The sequence below is a fragment of the Oncorhynchus gorbuscha genome, linkage group LG09 (assembly GCF_021184085.1).
Source record: "Oncorhynchus gorbuscha isolate QuinsamMale2020 ecotype Even-year linkage group LG09, OgorEven_v1.0, whole genome shotgun sequence".
Classification (NCBI taxonomy): Eukaryota; Metazoa; Chordata; class Actinopteri; order Salmoniformes; family Salmonidae; genus Oncorhynchus; species Oncorhynchus gorbuscha.
This window is the reverse complement of record NC_060181.1, coordinates 5,531,324-5,552,984: the sequence shown is the minus strand read 5'-3', so window position 1 is coordinate 5,552,984 and position 21,661 is coordinate 5,531,324. Positions and strand designations below refer to the sequence as shown.

At 44.1% G+C, this 21,661-nt stretch overlaps 1 protein-coding gene across 1 annotated transcript; it reads left to right on the top strand.

Moving 5' to 3' along the window:
- The first annotated feature begins 6,301 nt into the window (after nucleotides 1-6,301).
- Nucleotides 6,302-18,740, top strand: LOC124043129 (tissue alpha-L-fucosidase-like). Its single transcript, XM_046361353.1, has 8 exons — nucleotides 6,302-6,815; nucleotides 7,687-7,821; nucleotides 9,730-9,976; nucleotides 11,538-11,614; nucleotides 13,522-13,645; nucleotides 14,891-15,081; nucleotides 16,609-16,708; nucleotides 17,904-18,740. Exons 1-8 carry the CDS (start codon nucleotides 6,457-6,459, stop codon nucleotides 18,039-18,041), a joined length of 1,371 nt encoding a protein of 456 aa, XP_046217309.1. The 5' UTR covers nucleotides 6,302-6,456; the 3' UTR covers nucleotides 18,042-18,740.
- The last annotated feature ends 2,921 nt before the right edge of the window (nucleotides 18,741-21,661 follow it).

The window sequence follows — 21,661 nt, the reverse complement described above, 5'->3', positions numbered from 1 at the left end:
AGATGTTGTGTTGTCCCTAGGATAAAGACATTGTGTTGTCCCTAGGAGAAAGACGTTGTGTTGTCCCTAGGAGAAAGACATTGTGTTGTCCCTAGGAGAAAGACATTGTGTTTTCCCTAGGAGAAAGACGTTGTGTTGTCCCTAGGATAAAGACATTGTGTTGTCCCTAGGAGAAAGACGTTGTGTTGTCCCTAGGAGAAAGACATTGTGTTGTCCCTAGGAGAAAGACATTGTGTTGTCCCTAGGATAAAGACGTTGTGTTGTCCCTAGGAGAAAGACGTTGTGTTGTCCCTAGGATAAAGACATTGTGTTGTCCCTAGGTCCCAAGGAGAAAGACATTGTGTTGTCCCTAGGTCCCAAGGAGAAAGACATTGTGTTGTCCCTAGGTCCCAAGGAGAAAGACATTGTGTTGTCCCTAGGATAAAGACATTGTGTTGTCCCTAGGTCCCAAGGAGAAAGACGTTGTGTTGTCCCTAGGATAAAGACATTGTGTTGTCCCTAGGTCCCAAGGAGAAAGACATTGTGTTGTCCCTAGGTCCCAAGGAGAAAGACATTGTGTTGTCCAGAGGAGAAAGACATTGTGTTGTCCCTAGGAGAAAGACATTGTGTTGTCCCTAGGTCCCAAGGAGAAAGACATTGTGTTGTCCATAGGAGAAAGACATTGTGTTGTCCCTAGGAGAAAGACGTTGTGTTGTCCCTAGGATAAAGACATTGTGTTGTCCCTAGGAGAAAGACATTGTGTTGTCCCTAGGAGAAAGACATTGTGTTGTCCCTAGGAGAAAGACATTGTGTTGTCCCTAGGAGAAAGACGTTGTGTTGTCCCTAGGAGAAAGACATTGTGTTGTCCCTAGGAGAAAGACGTTGTGTTGTCCCTAGGAGAAAGACGTTGTGTTGTCCCTAGGAGAAAGACGTTGTGTTGTCCCTAGGAGAAAGACATTGTGTTGTCCCTAGGAGAAAGACGTTGTGTTGTCCCTAGGAGAAAGACGTTGTGTTGTCCCTAGGAGAAAGACATTGTGTTGTCCCAAGGAGAAAGACATTGTGTTGTCCCAAGGAGAAAGACATTGTGTTGTCCCTAGGTCCCTCGGAGAAAGACATTGTGTTGTCCCTAGGTCCCTCGGAGAAAGACGTTGTGTTGTCCCTAGGTCCCGAGGAGAAAGACGTTGTGTTGTCCCTAGGAGAAAGACGTTGTGTTGTCCCTAGGAGAAAGACGTTGTGTTGTCCCTAGGAGAAAGACGTTGTGTTGTCCCTAGGAGAAAGACGTTGTGTTGTCCCTAGGAGAAAGACGTTGTGTTGTCCCTAGGAGAAAGACGTTGTGTTGTCCCTAGGAGAAAGACGTTGTGTTGTCCCTAGGAGAAAGACGTTGTGTTGTCCCTAGGAGAAAGACATTGTGTTGTCCCTAGGAGAAAGACATTGTGTTGTCCCTAGGAGAAAGACATTGTGTTGTCCCTCGGAGAAAGACATTGTGTTGTCCCTAGGTCCCTCGGAGAAAGACATTGTGTTGTCCCTAGGTCCCAAGGAGAAAGACATTGTGTTGTCCCTAGGTCCCAAGGAGAAAGACATTGTGTTGTCCAGAGGAGAAAGACATTGTGTTGTCCCTAGGAGAAAGACATTGTGTTGTCCCTGGGAGAAAGACATTGTGTTGTCCCTAGGAGAAAGACATTGTGTTGTCCCTAGGAGAAAGACATTGTGTTGTCCCTAGGAGAAAGACATTGTGTTGTCCCTAGGAGAAAGACATTGTGTTGTCCCTAGGAGAAAGACATTGTGTTGTCCCGAGGAGAAAGACATTGTGTTGACCCGAGGAGAAAGACATTGTGTTGTCCAGAGGAGAAAGACATTGTGTTGTCCCTAGGAGAAAGACATTGTGTTGTCCCTAGGAGAAAGACATTGTGTTGTCCCGAGGAGAAAGACATTGTGTTGTCCCTAGGAGAAAGACATTGTGTTGTCCCGAGGAGAAAGACGTCTCTTCTACAATGCATCAGATATGCCATAGCAGTCTGTTCTCCATGGAAACAGCAGGTGTCTTGTCCTCAACAGCCTCATCAACTCCATGTGTCGCGCTGCATGAGGCAAAAGGTGGTGCCTCTCGGTGGGACTGGCACTGTAAACTCAGTCAATTGTTGCATGTTGCGTTTTATATTTTTGTTCAGTGTATATTTCCGGATGTGGAAAAATAATTAAAATTCATGTCAATGCGAGGAAAGTTTAAAAATAAAAATAAAAACAGACTTTGTCCAAAAATGTAGTTCTCTTGTCATAGTTTGTTCCGGGGGTAAATTGAGCGGCTGGACAGAGTGAATTGATCCACCTACATATTTCTGTCCTGAATTAAATATTAACACGACCTTTTAAAACCATGTCTATTTTTATTTCCCAAACGACAATTCAACACATTCACAATCACTTTTTTGTTTTTCTTGTCTATGTAATCGTTTGAAGCATTATTTTAAACACAGCCTTTAAAACCTCACGAAACACTTTGTACTTTTAACATAGGCTGGGTTGTTGCCACATAAACCACTGATAATGCATTACACCAGGGAAGAAAACACTGTACCGTAATACCCTGTATATAGCCTCCACATTGACTCTGTACCGTAATACCCTGTATATAGCCTCCACATTGACTCTGTACCGTAATACCCTGTATATAGCCTCCACATTGACTCTGTACCGGTACCCCCTGTATATAGCCTCCACATTGACTCTGTACCGGTACCCCCTGTATATAGCCTCCACATTGACTCTGTACCGTAACACCCTGTATATAGCCTCCACATTGACTCTGTACCGTAACACCCTGTATATAGCCTCCACATTGACTCTGTACCGGTGCCCCCTGTATATAGCCTCCACATTGACTCTGTACCGTAACACCCTGTATATAGCCTCCACATTGACTCTGTACCGTAACACCCTGTATATAGCCTCCACATTGACTCTGTACCGTAACACCCTGTATATAGCCTCCACATTGACTCTGTACCGTAACACCCTGTATATAGCCTCCACATTGACTCTGTACCGTAACACCCTGTATATAGCCTCCATATTGACTCTGTACCGTAACACCCTGTATATAGCCTCCACATTGACTCTGTACCGTAACACCCTGTATATAGCCTCCACATTGACTCTGTACCGTAACACCCTGTATATAGCCTCCACATTGACTCTGTACCGTAACACCCTGTATATAGCCTCCACATTGACTCTGTACCGTAACACCCTGTATATAGCCTCCATATTGACTCTGTACCGTAACACCCTGTATATAGCCTCCACATTGACTCTGTACCGGTACACCCTGTATATAGCCTCCACATTGACTCTGTACTGTAACACCCTGTATATAGCATCCACATTGACTCTGTACCATAACACCCTGTATATAGCATCCACATTGACTCTGTACCGTAACACCCTGTATATAGCCTCCACATTGACTCTGTACCGTAACACCCTGTATATAGCCTCCACATTGACTCTGTACCGTAACACCCTGTATATAGCCTCCACATTGACTCTGTACCGTAACACCCTGTATATAGCCTCCACATTGACTCTGTACCGTAACACCCTGTATATAGCCTCCACATTGACTCTGTACCGTAACACCCTGTATATAGCCTCCACATTGACTCTGTACCGTAACACCCTGTATATAGCCTCCACATTGACTCTGTACCGTAACACCCTGTATATAGCCTCCATATTGACTCTGTACCGTAACACCCTGTATATAGCCTCCACATTGACTCTGTACCGTAACACCCTGTATATAGCCTCCACATTGACTCTGTACCGGTACACCCTGTATATAGCCTCCACATTGACTCTGTGCCGTAACACCCTGTATATAGCCTCCACATTGACTCTGTACCGTAACACCCTGTATATAGCCTCCACATTGACTCTGTACCGTAACACCCTGTATATAGCCTCCACATTGACTCTGTACCGTAACACCCTGTATATAGCCTCCATATTGACTCTGTACCGTAACACCCTGTATATAGCCTCCACATTGACTCTGTACCGTAACACCCTGTATATAGCCTCCACATTGACTCTGTACCGTAACACCCTGTATATAGCCTCCACATTGACTCGGTACCGTAATAAGACTGTATATAGCCTCTACATTGACTCTGTACCGTAATACCCTGTATATAGCCTCCACATTGACTCTGTACCAGTATTTCACTGTAAGGTCTACTACACCTGTTGTATTCAGCATTTCACTGTGAGGTCTACTACACCTGTTGTATTCGATGCACGTGACACATAACATTTGATTTGGTTTGAATTACATCTGCATCCCTGTACATGTGACTAGTAATATCTAATCTATCCCTTTGTCTCAAACTACCCTACTCTCCCTGTACATGTGACTAGTAATATCTAATCTATCTATCCCTTTGTCTCAAACTACCCTACTCTCCCTGTACATGTGACTAGTAATATCTAATCTATCTATCCCTTTGTCTCAAACTACCCTACTCTCCCTGTACATGTGACTAGTAATATCTAATCTATCTATCACTTTGTCTCAAACTACCCTACTCTCCCTGTACATGTGACTAGTAATATCTAATCTATCTATCCCTTTGTCTCAAACTACCCTACTCTCCCTGTACATGTGACTAGTAATATCTAATCTATCTATCCCTTTGTCTCAAACTACCCTACTCTCCCTGTACATGTGACTAGTAATATCTAATCTATCTATCCCTTTGTCTCAAACTACCCTACTCTCCCTGTACATGTGACTAGTAATATCTAATCTATCTATCCCTTTGTCTCAAAATACCCTACTCTCCCTGTACATGTGACTAGTAATATCTAATCTATCCCTTTGTCTCAAACTACCCTACTCTCCCTGTACATGTGACTAGTAATATCTATCTATCCATTTGGCTCAATCTACCCCACTCTTCCCTACCTACAATTTAGTCATTGTAAACTTCTGATAAACTGTGTGCGTTAGTTTATGTATAGTGAAGTTTATCATGAATAACTTTTGCATAAAATACAGTTTCCTGCAGAACCTGCTTAGTCAGTGTTTTCAGAGGCTCGTGACAATAAGGAGGAGTCACAATAGTGGAATTTGCAATTTGCCTTCAAAATAAACGACCCTGTGTATCGGCCTCATGTGAGGACGGTTCACGCTTCATCTCCATGGTAATACATGTAGAACCGATATGATACGTAAAGCTTATTAAGGACCAGTGATACTATCGAGAGCAGTGTGCGGTTTCTACTTAACTGTGAGGTCTACACCTGTTGTATTCAGCATTTCACTGTGAGGTCTACACCTGTTGTATTCAGCATTTCACTGTGAGGTCTACAGCTGTTGTATTCAGCATTTCACTGTAAGGTCTACTACACCTGTTGTATTCAGCATTTCACTGTGAGGTCTACTACACCTGTTGTATTCAGCATTTCACTGTAAGGTCTACTACACCTGTTGTATTCAGCATTTCACTGTGAGGTCTACCTGTTGTATTCAGCATTTCACTGTGAGGTCTACCTGTTGTATTCAGCATTTCACTGTGAGGTCTACACCTGTTGTATTCAGCATTTCACTGTGAGGTCTACACCTGTTGTATTCAGCATTTCACTGTGAGGTCTACACCTGTTGTATTCAGCATTTCACTGTAAGGTCTACTACACCTGTTGTATTCAGCATTTCACTGTGAGGTCTACTACACCTGTTGTATTCAGCATTTCACTGTAAGGTCTACTACACCTGTTGTATTCAGCATTTCACTGTGAGGTCTACCTGTTGTATTCAGCATTTCACTGTGAGGTCTACCTGTTGTATTCAGCATTTCACTGTGAGGTCTACACCTGTTGTATTCAGCATTTCACTGTGAGGTCTACACCTGTTGTATTCAGCATTTCACTGTGAGGTCTACACCTGTTGTATTCAGCATTTCACTGTAAGGTCTACTACACCTGTTGTATTCAGCATTTCACTGTGAGGTCTACCTACACCTGTTGTATTCAGCATTTCACTGTGAGGTCTACAGCTGTTGTATTCAGCATTTCACTGTAAGGTCTACTACACCTGTTGTATTCAGCATTTCACTGTGAGGTCTACTACACCTGTTGTATTCAAATTAAATTAATTATTGTATTTAGTTGAATTTATATAACAACATTCTGATCTTGTTTAGCATTATCTAGTTCAAATATGTCATGATTCCACTATTTGTATCGTTTGAATCACTTTCAATTGGGGACTTTTATTTTAAAGGCAAAGCCCAGATTCCACTATCCTTGTTGTCGCTAGCGTCATACAGGTGTTTACACCCCAACCACAACAGAAACAAGTCATGTGAGTGCCTTTCTTTACATAATGGGACATCATTGGACTACAAAGTGGTTTTAAGGGCTATGCCAGCGCCGTTTGCATCATTTCATCAACTTTAGTTCTTTCTGAAAGAACTGAAAATGACCTCTTTGATTCTGAGGAGTTTGTTACTCGTTGCAGTGGTTGCAATCTCGTCCGGAAATGGAGTGCGGTATACGGCCAATTGGACAAGTATCGACTCCCGGCCGTTACCGGTGTGGTACGACGAGTCGAAGATCGGTATTTTCGTTCACTGGGGGGTATTCTCCGTGCCCGGGTACGGCCAGTTCAGTGAGTGGTTCTGGCAGTGGTGGAGAGGCGCACATCGAGCAGACGAGGTTGAGTTTATGAAGAAAAACTACCCTGTGGGTTTTACATACGCAGATTTTGCGCACGATTTTAAAGCGCAGTTCTTCGACCCTGATGACTGGGCTGAAATATTTGAAGCTTCTGGAGCCAAGTAAGTAGCAGACTAAAGTTTATTTAATGGCATACTTATTCAACTAGGCTACTCCACAAGAGTGCACGAACGATATATAACTAAGTATTTTATATGGGTTGCACGTTGAACGCCTCAATCACACCGACAGTATTACTGCGCGAAATGGTACGCAACATCATCTGAATATGTGTGCAACAAACGTTCAACTTTCACCTTCTGCTACTATTTCTGTCAAGCCGTCTAAGCGCATCCAGTTTGATGCATACGGTGGATAAACACGGCGTTCCATTGGATAAACACGGCGTTCCATTGGATAAACACGGCGTTCCATTGGATAAACACGGCGTTCCATTGGATAAACACGGCGTTCCATTGGATAAACACGGCGTTCCATTGGATAAACACGGCGTTCCATTGGATAAACACGGCGTTCCATTGGATAAAACGGCGTTCCATTGGATAAACACGGCGTTCCATTGGATAAACACGGCGTTCCATTGGATAAACACGGCGTTCCATTGGATAAACACGGCGTTCCATTGGATAAACACGGCGTTCCATTGGATAAACACGGCGTTCCATTGGATAAACACGGCGTTCCATTGGAAATGAATGTATTTCTGTTGGACCAAAAATGCTTGTCGGTGTGATCGAGGCGTTACACATAAGGGTTACACTGGTCCAGTTGGCTATTTTTATAATTATTATTTTTTTGTATAAATTGTTAGTGAAAAGTTGAAACGGGCCTAGGAACCGACTGCTTCGTTTGTCCACATGCTCCTAAATTGAAATTAGGCTCTTGGGCAGACATTTTAAAAATATTTTTATTCTTCTTGTGAGATGACCCCCCCCCCACCTCTAATGCTGTACACTTTCCATACATTGCCAGGTATGTGGTGTTCACATCCAAGCATCACGAGGGCTTCTGTAACTGGCCGTCTGCAGACTCGTGGAACTGGAACTCTGTGGACATTGGACCACACAGAGACCTGGTGGGAGACCTGGCAGCTGCCGTACGCAAGAGGTAGGACGTGGGGGACGTTGTCCCTAGACACTGATCTCCAGTCAGTTCAGCATCCCCTAACTGTTAAGGTTGGGGAGAACTGATCCTAGATCTGTACCTGGGGGAAACCACACCCCAGAGCCTCTTTCACCACTACATGACTGTGTTCCCCTAGATCAGGTTATTCTGGTTAGACAGGTTTGGAAACCAAGGCATGTATTCTCAATGCTTCCCCAGACATTCTCAATGCTTCCCCAGACATTCTCAATGCTTCCCCAGACATTCTCAATGCTTCCCCAGACATTCTCAATGCTTCCCCAGACATTCTCAATGCTTCCCCAGACATTCTCAATGCTTCCCCAGACATTCTCAATGCTTCCCCAGACATTCTCAATGCTTCCCCAGACATTCTCAATGCTTCCCCAGACATTCTCAATGCTTCCCCAGACATTCTCAATGCTTCCCCAGACATTCTCAATGCTTCCCCAGACATTCTCAGTGCTTCCCCAGACATTCTCAGTGCTTCCCCAGACATTCTCAGTGCTTCCCCAGACATTCTCAGTGCTTCCCAGACATTCTCAGTGCTTCCCAGACATTCTCAATGCTTCCCAGACATTCTCAATGCTTCCCAGACATTATCAATGCTTCCCAGACATTATCAATGCTTCCCAGACATTCTCAATGCTTCCCAGACATTATCAATGCTTCCCAGACATTATCAATGCTTCCCAGACATTCTCAATGCTTCCCAGACATTCTCAATGCTTCCCCAGACATTATCAATGCTTCCCAGACATTATCAATGCTTCCCAGACATTATCAATGCTTCCCAGACATTATCAATGCTTCCCCAGACATTATCAATGCTTCCCCAGACATTATCAATGCTTCCCCAGACATTATCAATGCTTCCCCAGACATTATCAATGCTTCCCCAGACATTATCAGTGCTTCCCCAGACATTGTCAGTGCTTCCCCAGACATTGTCAGTGCTTCCCCAGACATTGTCAGTGCTTCCCCAGACATTATCAATGCTTCCCCAGACATTATCAATGCTTTCCCAGACATTATCAATGCTTTCCCAGACATTATCAATGCTTTCCCAGACATTGTCAGTGCTTCCCCAGACATTGTCAGTGCTTCCCCAGACATTGTCAGTGCTTCCCCAGACATTGTCAGTGCTTCCCCAGACATTGTCAGTGCTTCCCCAGACATTTCGCTACACTCGCAATAACATCTGCCAACAATGTGTATGTGACCAATACAATTAGATTTAGATTTAGATTTTGACTATCTAGGTTCTAGGATCAGTGTTAACTTTGGGAAGTTCCTATAGCCTGATCCTATAGCAGTATTCCTACTCCGATACTCTTTGGGAAGTTCCCATAGCCTGATCCTATAGCAGTATTCCTACTCCGATACTCTTTGGGAAGTTCCCATAGCCTGATCCTATAGCAGTATTCCTACTCTGATACTCTTTGGGAAGTTCCCATAGCCTGATCCTATAGCAGTATTCCTACTCCGATACTCTTTGGGAAGTTCCCATAACCTGATCCTATAGCAGTATTCCTACTCCGATACTCTTTGGGAAGTTCCCATAGCCTGATCCTATAGCAGTATTCCTACTCCGATACTCTTTGGGAAGTTCCCATAGCCTGATCCTAGAGCAGCGTTCCTACTCCAAGACTCTTTGGGAAGTTACCATAGCCTGATCCTAGAGCAGCGTTCCTACTCCGGGACTCTTTGGGAAGTTACCATAGCCTGATCCTATAGCAGCGTTCCTACTCCGGGACTCTTTGGGAAGTTCCCATAGCCTGATCCTAGAGCAGCGTTCCTACTCCGAGACTCTGGGAATACGGGGCCTGGTTGGTTTTTGGGATCTCCGGTCATAACGGCTCACAATGTTTCACATACATTCTGTTTCCATAGGAAGGGACTGCACTTTGGCCTGTACCACTCCCTGTATGAGTGGTTCCATCCACTTTACCTGAAGGACAAGGCTTCCGGGTACAAGACCCAGGAGTTTGTTTTCCGGAAAGCTCTTCCTGAGCTGGTTAACCTGGTGATGACCTACAAGCCAGAACTGATCTGGTCCGATGGGGATTGGGAAGCTCCTGACACCTACTGGAACTCAACAGAATTCCTGGCCTGGCTCTACAACGACAGTCCTGTCAAGGTGAGCGAGGCTGAGGGAAGATGCAAAATGGATGGTGTCCCAAATGCTACCCTATTCACTTTGAAGTGTCACTTTTGACCAGGTCCAATAGGGATATGACAAATGATTGACATTTGTTTTAACCAGTTTTTGTCTAGGTACTAGCTGATGTCATGACACGAAGTTAGAACTGTGTGTCACCTGACCTATATGTTAGTTAGGGGGTGGAGATAGAACTGTGTCACCTGACCTATATGTCAGTTAGGGGGTGGAGATAGAACTGTGTCACCTGACCTATATGTCAGTTAGGGGTGGAGATAGAACTGTGTCACCTGACCTATATGTCAGTTAGGGGTGGAGATAGAACTGTGTCACCTGACCTATATGTCAGTTAGGGGTGGAGATAGAACTGTGTCACCTGACCTATATGTCAGTTAGGTGGTGGAGATAGAACTGTGTCACCTGACCTATATGTCAGTTAGGGGGTGGAGATAGAACTGTGTCACCTGACCTATATGTCAGTTAGGGGGTGGAGATAGAACTGTGTCACCTGACCTATATGTCAGTTAGGGGTGGAGATAGAACTGTATGTCACCTGACCTATATGTTAGGGGGTGGAGATAGAACTGTGTCACCTGACCTATATGTCAGTTAGGTGGAGATAGAACTGTGTCACCTGACCTATATGTCAGTTAGGGGGTGGAGATAGAACTGTGTCACCTGACCTATATGTCAGTTAGGGGGTGGAGATAGAACTGTGTCACCTGACCTATATGTCAGTTAGGGGGTGGAGATAGAACTGTGTCACCTGACCCAAATGTCAGTTAGGGGGTGGAGATAGAACTGTGTGTCACCTGACCTATATGTCAGTTAGGGGGTGGAGATAGAACTGTGTCACCTGACCTACCTGACCTATATGTCAGTTAGGGGGTGGAGATAGAACTGTGTCACCTGACCTATATGTCAGTTAGGGGGTGGAGATAGAACTGTGTGTCACCTGACCTATATGTCAGTTAGGGGGTGAAGTTGGAACTGTGTGTCACCTGACCTATATGTCAGTTAGGGGGTGGAGATAGAACTGTGTGTCACCTGACCTATATGTCAGTTAGGGGGTGGAGATAGAACTGTGTGTCACCTGACCTATATGTCAGTTAGGGGGTGGAGATAGAACTGTGTGTCACCTGACCTATATGTCAGTTAGGGGTGGAGATAGAACTGTGTGTCACCTGACCTATATGTCAGTTAGGGGGTGGAGATAGAACTGTGTGTCACCTGACCTATATGTCAGTTAGGGGGTGGAGATAGAACTGTGTGTCACCTGACCTATATGTTAGTTAGGGGGTGGAGTTGGAACTGTGTGTGTCATGTGATATGTCATAAGATGCACCTGATCACATTTAGATCCGGTGACACATGTCACAACTAGATACAAGATGACACGTTCACCTTTTTTGGTTATATTTTTTCTGGTCTGAAACCCATTAGGACATAGAGTTGTGTCTTTGTAAATATGAACTACATTACTGCCCCTTTTTGTTAACTCAGAACAACACTGACTTCTGATTTCAATCTACTTCCCCAGGACTTTGTGGTGGTCAATGACAGATGGGGGAATGGTTGTTACTGTAAACATGGAGGTTACTACAACTGTGCCGACAGGTAGACTACCGTCTAGCACCAACACTGAACCCTAGATCGTATCTCTTTCGGCGTTCAGGGATTGGAACCACAATTTATTTTTCCAATCGTTTCATTCTGAGCAGAACCAGGTTATTTTTATTGCTCTCGTCCAGAACCAGCAAAACAATGTTCTGAACCAGTTCGACCCTGTCGTGGAAATTCCACCCAGAAAGGAAAGGCTGTAGATTCTTCAAACAACTTTTTTTTGTTTTATTAAGATTTGTAAAAATGTGACTTGTTAAACATCACCTCAATGGTGTATGGGCTCTCAACCAACGAAGAAGAGTTGTCTCAGTTTATATGGAAAAATACAAAATACAGGCCCCCCCACAAACTGGTCGTTGACAATGGAACTGAGAAACTGCGGTTGGCCTGTGGTAAGGTTTTGTCGCTCCGTTTCTCAATGCTCATTGTCTCGACACTGTTTTCCAGAAGGAACCAAAACCATTTGTCCTTCTCGTCTCTCCCAGCGTGGTTCAGTCTACTGCTACGTGGAATGACAGCATTCTGTCAGTAAATCCAACACCATGATTCAGTCACAGGGACAAAGGGGGAAGTGTTCTAGCAGAGGTAGCAGGTCTCTTCAGTACATCATATGACTTTAACTAAATCCATAGATAAACATTATAACAACAATGTCTGCCACAATACCCCCCCCCCCCCCAACATACCGGTTTTAAATAGGAACTATCTGTTCCTCTTTTAACCTGTGATAACAAAAAAATATGCATATATTTTTTTTACATTCATTAAATGACTTCAACTAGTTTGAAAAGAGTAGTCAAGCTAGTTGTTTGACATGTTTTGCTGGACAGACATGTGTAGCCTATGGCACAAGGTGCGACTGAATATTTTTCAGGGTGGGGATGAGGAGGCTTGAAGCGCTGGGCATCTTGAATTTATGACATGTATTATCTGAATGAAGACCTACAGAATTATACCTACGGAGAAGCAGCTTCTATGGGGGAACTGTTAACGTCCTTTGAGCTAGCTAGCAAACAAGCTTGTGTTTTTAATTCTTGCACACAAACACATCTTAACTTGTTGTAGTTTATAAATCCAATGTGAAATGTAACTATGCCTATAGTATCCTTAACTAGCATTGGAAAAAGTGAATCCAATCTCTTTACCCTCTGAATGACGATTGTAACGTCGGTAGACGACATGCTTTGGAGGGCAGGTAGCCTACACACTCTCACACACAGACTGGCTAAGATTTCAATCTGGCAGGCAGAGATACTGGAAGAATTTGTCAGTAACCGAAAGGTTGCTAGGTCGAATCCCCCGAGCTGACGAGGTAAAAATCTGTTCTGCCCTTGAACAAGGCAGGTTCCTAGGCCGTCATTGTAAATAAGAATTTGTTCTTAACTGACTTTAACCTCGTTAAATAAATACAATTCTGAGTGGCAGAGGAAGGGCTTTGCATTTGTTGCATTTATTTATTGTGGGACCCAAGAAAAATGGTTGAAATGTATACGAATGTTATCAACTAGTTCCCATGCTTTAAAAAAAAAAAAAAAAGTTCTGTTCCGGGAACAGTATGGGTCACTTTCGTTCCCGGTTCTGTTCCTTGAACCGGTTACAACCCGTTTTACATTACATTTTGGGTAATTTAGCAGAAACTTATTCAGAGTAACTAATAGTCAGGTAGTACTGTATGTATATCTTTGTCTCTTATCTATCTTATCTATGGCATTAGACATATGCTAATATCCCCACCTCCTCTGATTAGGTGGAATCTTCCTAGACTCTGCCTACAACTGTTCAATCATGTAGGATTTGCATATGGAATACACAGACTGTCACCCTTGGCACCATATCAGACCTGCCACACATTTTAAACCAGTGGGTTGTGTGTGTGTGTTTTTATATATCTTCAATCTCAGGTTCACGCCAGGCTCTCTGCCTAACCACAAGTGGGAGAAGTGCCAGTCCATCGACAACCGCTCCTGGGGTTACCGAAGAAACATGAAGCTCATTGAGCTGATGGACTTGCCCACCATCATAACGGTTAGAGGTCACAGGAAGTGAAATCAGTACTGAGGGGACAAACACAACTGGGGCTCAGTTTGAATACTTTGTAGGAGTTGTTTTTTGTTCTTGCTTCTCTCCTTGTGGACTATTCTGACTATAGCTTATTCAATGAGCTGTGGCCTCTATCTGCGGTGCCCTCTATCTGCTGTGGGCCCTCTATCTGCTGTGGGCCCTCTATCTGCTGTGGGCCCTCTATCTGCTGTGGGCCCTCTATCTGCTGTGGGCCCTCTATCTGCTGTGGGCCCTCTATCTGCTGTGGGCCCTCTATCTGCTGTGGGCCCTCTATCTGCTGTGGGCCCTCTATCTGCTGTGGGCCCTCTATCTGCTGTGGGCCCTCTATCTGCTGTGGGCCCTCTATCTGCTGTGGGCCCTCTATCTGCTGTGGGCCCTCTATCTGCTGTGGGCCCTCTATCTGCTGTGGGCCCTCTATCTGCTGTGGGCCCTCTATCTGCTGTGGGCCCTCTATCTGCTGTGGGCCCTCTATCTGCTGTGGGCCCTCTATCTGCGGTGGCCCCTCTATCTGCTGTGGCCCCTCTATCTGCTGTGGCCCCTCTATCTGCTGTGGCCCTCTCTCTCTGCTGTGGCCCTCTCTATCTGCTGTGGCCCTCTCTATCTGCTGTGGCCCTCTCTCTCTGCTGTGGCCCTCTCTCTCTGCTGTGGCTCTCTCTCTGCTGTGGCCCTCTCTCTCTGCTGTGGCTCTCTCTCTGCTGTGGCCCACTCTCTGCTGTGGCCCTCTCTCTCTGCTGTGGCCCTCTCTCTCTGCTGTGGCCCCACTCTCTGCTGTGGCCCTCTCTCTCTGCTGTGGCCCACTCTCTGCTGTGGCCCACTCTCTGCTGTGGCCCCTCTCTCTGCTGTGTCTCTCTCTGCTGTGGCCTCACTCTCTGCTGTGGCCTCACTCTCTGCTGTGTCTCTCTCTCTCTGCTGTGGCCCCTCTCTCTCTGCTGTGTCTCTCTCTGCTGTGGCCCCCTCTCTCTGCTGTGGCCCCTCTCTCTGCTGTGGCCTCTATCTGCTTCTTCTCTGCTCACTTTAACAGCAGGACATTTTCTCTTTCTGCACGCTGATGACTGGGTGTGTCTTATCTCTATTTCATAAACAAGAGTTGTCATTAACTTTGGTAAAAATCTTAAGTTTATTGACCTCTCTACCTCGTATCATGTGTCTGGATACTGCCTGTGTCTCTTGAGTATAAATATAACATCTCTGTTGTTGTTGTTTCATCAGGACATGGTGTACGTGGTGGCCCTGGGTGGTAACTACCTGCTGAACATAGGCCCCATGGAGGATGGTATGATCTCCCCTCTCTTTGAGGAGAGGCTGAGGGGCATGGGGGCCTGGCTGGGGGTCAACGGAGAGGCCATCTACTCCTCCAAACCCTGGAGGGTCCAAGGGGAGAACACCACCGTGCCAGTCTGGTAGGAGGCAATACAATACAATACAGTCTGGTAGGAGGCAATACAATACAATACAGTCTGGTAGGAGGCAATACAATACAGTCTGGTAGGAGGCAATACAATACAATACAGTCTGGTAGGAGGCAATACAATACAATACAGTCTGGTAGGAGGCAATACAATACAGTCTGGTAGGAGGCAATACAATACAATACAGTCTGGTAGAAGGCTATACAATACAGTCTGGTAGGAGGCAATACAATACAGTCTGGTAGGAGCAATACAATACAGTCTGGTAGGACAATACAATACAGTCTGGTAGGAGGCAATACAATACAGTCTGGTAGGAGGCAATACAATACAGTCTGGTAGGAGGCAATACAATACAGTCTGGTAGGAGGCAATACAATACAGTCTGGTAGGAGGCAATACAATACAGTCTGGTAGGAGGCAATACAATACAGTCTGGTAGGAGGCAATACAATACAGTCTGGTAGGAGGCAATACAATACAGTCTGGTAGGAGGCAATACAATACAGTCTGGAAGGAGGCAATTTCAATACAGTCTGGTAGGAGGCAATACAATACAGTCTGGTAGGAGGCAATACAATACAGTCTGGTAGGAGGCAATACAATACAGTCTGGTAGGAGGCAATACAATACAGTCTGGTAGGAGGCAATACAATACAGTCTGGTATACAATACAGTCTGGTAGGAGGCAATACAATACAGTCTGGTAGGAGGCAATACAATACAGTCTGGTAGGAGGCAATACAATACAGTCTGGAAGGAGGCAATACAATACAGTCTGGTAGGAGGCAATACAATACAGTCTGGTAGGAGGCAATACAATACAATACAGTCTGGTAGGAGGCAATACAATACAGTCTGGTAGGAGGCAATACAATACAGTCTGGTAGGAGGCAATACAATACAGTCTGGTAGGAGGCAATACAATACAGTCTGGTAGGAGGCTATACAACAATACAGTCTGGTAGGAGGCTATACAATACAGTCTGGTAGGAGGCAATACAATACAGTCTGGTAGGAGGCAATACAATACAGTCTGGTAGGAGGCAATACAATACAGTCTGGTAGGAGGCTATACAATACAGTCTGGTAGGAGGCTATACAATACAGTCTGGTAGGAGGCTATACAATACAGTCTGGTAGGAGGACAATACAGTCTGGTAGGAATACAATACAGTCTGGTAGGAGGCAATACAATACAGTCTGGTAGGAGGCAATACAATACAGTCTGGTAGGAGGCAATACAATACAGTCTGGAAGGAGGCAATACAATACAGTCTGGAAGGAGGCAATACAATACAATACAGTCTGGTAGGAGGCAATACAATACAGTCTCACAGATTGAGAACTTGTTCTCAACTAGTCCTACTTGGTTAAATAAAGGTGACAAAAATAAAAATAATTCTAACCGACTGGGCTTTTACTGCCATCCCGAGTCTTAAACAAGTCCTGACTCTGTATATATATATATATATATCTCAGACAGACATCTATCTCTCTCTCTCTCCCCTTCCACAGGTACACCTCGAAGAACAACACAGTCTATGCCATACTACTAGAATGGCCTTCCAAACTTCTGTTTGACCTCGCAGCACCCAAAACCTCTGCGGACACTAATGTAAGTATACCACTCACAGTATTATACTCTACCACACACAGTATTATACTCTAGTATACCACAGTATTATACTCTAGTATACCACAGTATTATACTCTACCACACCACAGTATTATACTCTAGTATACCACAGTATTATACTCTAGTACACCACACCACAGTATTATACTCTAGTATACCACAGTATTATACTCTACCACACCACAGTATTATACTCTAGTATACCACAGTATTATACTCTAGTATACCACAGTATTATACTCTAGTATACCATAGTATTATACTCTAGTATACCACACCACAGTATTATACTCTACCACACCACAGTATTATACTCTAGTACACCACAGTATTATACTCTAGTATACCACAGTATTATACTCTAGTATACCACAGTATTATACTCTAGTATACCACAGTATTATACTCTAGTATACCACGGTATTATACTCTAGTATACCACGGTATTATACTCTAGTATACCACGGTATTATACTCTAGTATACCACGGTATTATACTCTAGCACACCACGGTATTATACTCTAGCACACCACGGTATGATACTCTACCACACCTCTGCTAAATGACTTAAATGTAAATGTAAAATGTACCACACCACGGTATGATACTCTACCACACCACGGTATGATACTCTACCACACCACGGTATGATACTCTACCACACCACGGTATGATACTCTACCACACCACGGTATTATACTCTACCACACCACGGTATGATACTCTACCACACCACGGTATTATACTCTAGTATACCACAGTATTATACTCTAGTACACCACAGTATTATACTCTAGTACACCACAGTATTATACTCTAGTACACCACAGTATTATACTCTAGTACACCACAGTATTATACTCTAGTACACCACAGTATTATACTCTAGTACACCACAGTATTATACTCTACCACACCACAGTATTATACTCTAGTATAACACGGTATTATACTCTACCACACCACAGTATTATACTCTACCACACCACAGTATTATACTCTAGTACACCACAGTATTATACTCTACCACACCACAGTATTATACTCTACCACACACAGTAGTGTACTCTGATGGTTCTTTAACATGTGTGCTCGGGTCCCATAAGGTACAAATATGTAAAAAGCAGCACCTGTTATGCTATAACCTGAATTATTTTCTGTCTCTCTTCTCAGGTCACTATACTGGACGACCCGTCCGTACCTCTGAAGTGGGTCTCAACGGCGCCAAGCGGACTGGTGGTACTCATGCCTGACATCATGCCAGTTTCCCCGGGGCGAGGCTGGGTCCTGAAACTAGAGGGAGTGGTGTGAGAGGCGGTGTATATAAATGTTTTTTAAATTATTATACATTAAGATAGTATGACTGTTCATGGCTAAATTGTAAGTTTCAGGGGTTGAAATGTACTTTTTTTTTAGGATTCTGACACTGGTTGATTTTGTGTGAGTCAGCTAAAGACTAGCGACCTTGACTGTGCAATAATGGCAGCTCTGCAGCATCCCTATCAACAATGGCCTCCTTTAAAAAAATATATAGATAAGAAAAACAAACCAAACATTTCGTTATGTCCTATTCAGCTACTTGAGGCAAATATGAAGGAGACTCATTATGTCCAGCAGTAAGGACCAAATATTGGATGTTCAAAAATGACACAACCAAACATAGTTATTTATTTTCTGGGTTTGGTGGAAATGTGTATTGCAACAGGGTGTAGAAAGGGAACGTTCCACTTTTCACGACAATCTGTGTGTCGGCTTCTTGTGCCTTTTTTTTTTTGGTGTGTGTGGACAATCTTTATTTCGTGTCAAACTGACATGACAATGTACTGTCATTTTTTTTTATAGGTTATGTGAATGAATGTAAATGTGTTTTTAATTGTTTTGAATTACCAGTATGTCTTTACATTTTTAATGCTGTTTCTCCTTGTAGCTACAATTTTATTTGAACTCTATAAAAATGAAGCCCTTATCTGATTTTTTTTTTTACCACAATAAAAAGGTAGATCAACAGTCTACTTGTCTGCATATAATTGATTCCTAAACTAGGTCTGCTATATTCAGTTTTCATTAAACCATTGGTGTGCATTTTATTTTTACAAACAGCTCTACAAGGAACAGTTTTAAACAGAAGTCATGTGTCCACAGTCTTAGTGATTGTACATAACACCGTTTAACAAGGTAGTTTCTGTAATGTGTACAGTAGATCCTATTTAGTAGATCCTATTTCAGAAGACATATTCCTCCCATGTCTCTGAACCATTGATCATTATTTATACCAACAACAAAACAACTATTGATTATTACTATTACTATTGAATCTATCCATTGATCGTCCTCTCGTCCTTCTGTCTCTGCGTTGCGTATTTATCTGACAATGTGGTGACCCGTAACACCTGAGTAAAGGATTGTGTTTGACCAAACTCTCAGAGAAATAAACCCAAAGCCAAGCGCTACGGAGAAGAGGATAATTAACCGCTGTCGGATAAACGCAAATCAAATTGTATTTGTCACCGAATACAACCGGTGTAGACCTCAGCGTGAAACGCTCACTTACACCAACAAATGTGGAGGCTATATACAGGGTATTACGGTACAGAGTCAATGTGGAGGCTATATACAGGGTGTTACGGTACAGAGTCAATGTGGAGGCTATATACAGGGTGTTACGGTACAGAGTCAATGTGGAGGCTATATACAGGGTATTACGGTACAGAGTCAATGTGGAGGCTATATACAGGGTATTACGGTACAGTCAATGTGGAGGCTATATACAGGGTATTACGGTACAGAGTCAATGTGGAGGCTATATACAGGGTATTACGGTACAGAGTCAATGTGGAGGCTATATACAGGGTATTACGGTACAGAGTCAATGTGGAGGCTATATACAGGGTATTACGGTACAGAGTCAATGTGGAGTCTATATACAGGGTATTACGGTACAGAGTCAATGTGGAGTCTATATACAGGGTATTACGGTACAGAGTCAATGTGGAGGCTATATACAGGGTATTACGGTACAGAGTCAATGTGGAGGCTATATACAGGGTGTTATGGTACAGAGTTCATGTGGAGGCTATATACAGGGTGTTACGGTACAGAGTCAATGTGGAGGCTATATACAGGGTGTTACGGTACAGAGTCAATGTGGAGGCTTTATACAGGGGGTACCAGTACAGAGTCAATGTGGAGGCTATATACAGGGGGTACCTGTACAGAGTCAATGTGGAGGCTATATACAGGGGTACTGGTACAGAGTCAATGTGGAGGCTATATACAGGAGGTACCGGTACAGAGTCAATGTGGAGGCTTTATACAGGGGGTACCGGTACAGAGTCAATGTGGAGGCTATATACAGGGTGTTACGGTACAGAGTCAATGTGGAGGCTATATACAGGGTATTACGGTACAGAGTCAATGTGGAGGCTATATACAGGGGGTACCGGTACAGAGTCAATGTGGAGGCTATATACAGGGGGTACCGGTACAGAGTCAATGTGGAGGCTATATACAGGGGGTACCGGTACAGAGTCAATGTGGAGGCTATATACAGGGTGTTACGGTACAGAGTCAATGTGGAGGCAATATACAGGGTATTACGGTACAGAGTCAATGTGGAGGCTATATACAGGGTATTACGGTACAGAGTCAATGTGGAGGCTATATACAGGGGGTACCAGTACAGAGTCAATGTGGAGGCTATATACAGGGTATTACGGTACAGAGTCAATGTGGAGGCTATATACAGGGGTACCAGTACAGAGTCAATGTGGAGGCTATATACAGGGGGGTACAGAGTCAATGTGGAGGCTATATACAGGGGGTACCAGTACAGAGTCAATGTGGAGGCTATATACAGGGGGTACCAGTACAGAGTCAATGTGGAGGCTATATACAGGGGGGTACAGAGTCAATGTGGAGGCTATATACAGGGGTACCAGTACAGAGTCAATGTGGAGGCTATATACAGGGGTACCAGTACAGAGTCAATGTGGAGGCTATATACAGGAGGTACCAGTACAGAGTTAATGTGGAGGCTATATACAGGGGGTACCAGTAGAGTCAATGTGGAGGCTATATACAGGGTGTACCAGTACAGAGTCAATGTGGAGGCTATATACAGGGGGTACCAGTACAGAGTCAATGTGGAGGCTATATACAGGGGGTACCAGTACAGAGTCAATGTGGAGGCTATATACAGGGGGTACCAGTACAGAGTCAATGTGGAGGCTATATACAGGGGGTACCAGTACAGAGTCAATGTGGAGGCTATATACAGGGGTACCAGTACAGAGTCAATGTGGAGGCTATATACAGGGGTACCAGTACAGAGTCAATGTGGAGGCTATATACAGGGGGTACCAGTACAGAGTCAATGTGGAGGCTATATACAGGGGGTACCAGTACAGAGTCAATGTGGAGGCTATATACAGGGGGTACCAGTACAGAGTCAATGTGGAGGCTATATACAGGGGGTACCAGTACAGAGTCAATGTGGAGGCTATATACAGGGGGTACCAGTACAGAGTCAATGTGGAGGCTATATACAGGGGGTACCGGTACAGAGTCAATGTGGAGGCTATATACAGGGTATTACGGTACAGAGTCAATGTGGAGGCTATATACAGGGTATTACGGTACAGAGTCAATGTGGAGACGATATACAGGGTATTACGGTACAGAGTCAATGTGGAGGCTATATACAGGGGGTACCGGTACAGAGTCAATGTGGAGGCTATATACAGGGGGTACCGGTACAGAGTCAATGTGGAGGCTATATACAGGGGGTGCCAGTACAGAGTCAATGTGGAGGCTATATACAGGGGATACCGGTACAGAGTCAATGTGGAGGCTATATACAGGGGGTACCAGTACAGAGTCAATGTGGAGGCTATATACAGGGTATTACGGTACAGAGTCAATGTGGAGGCTAT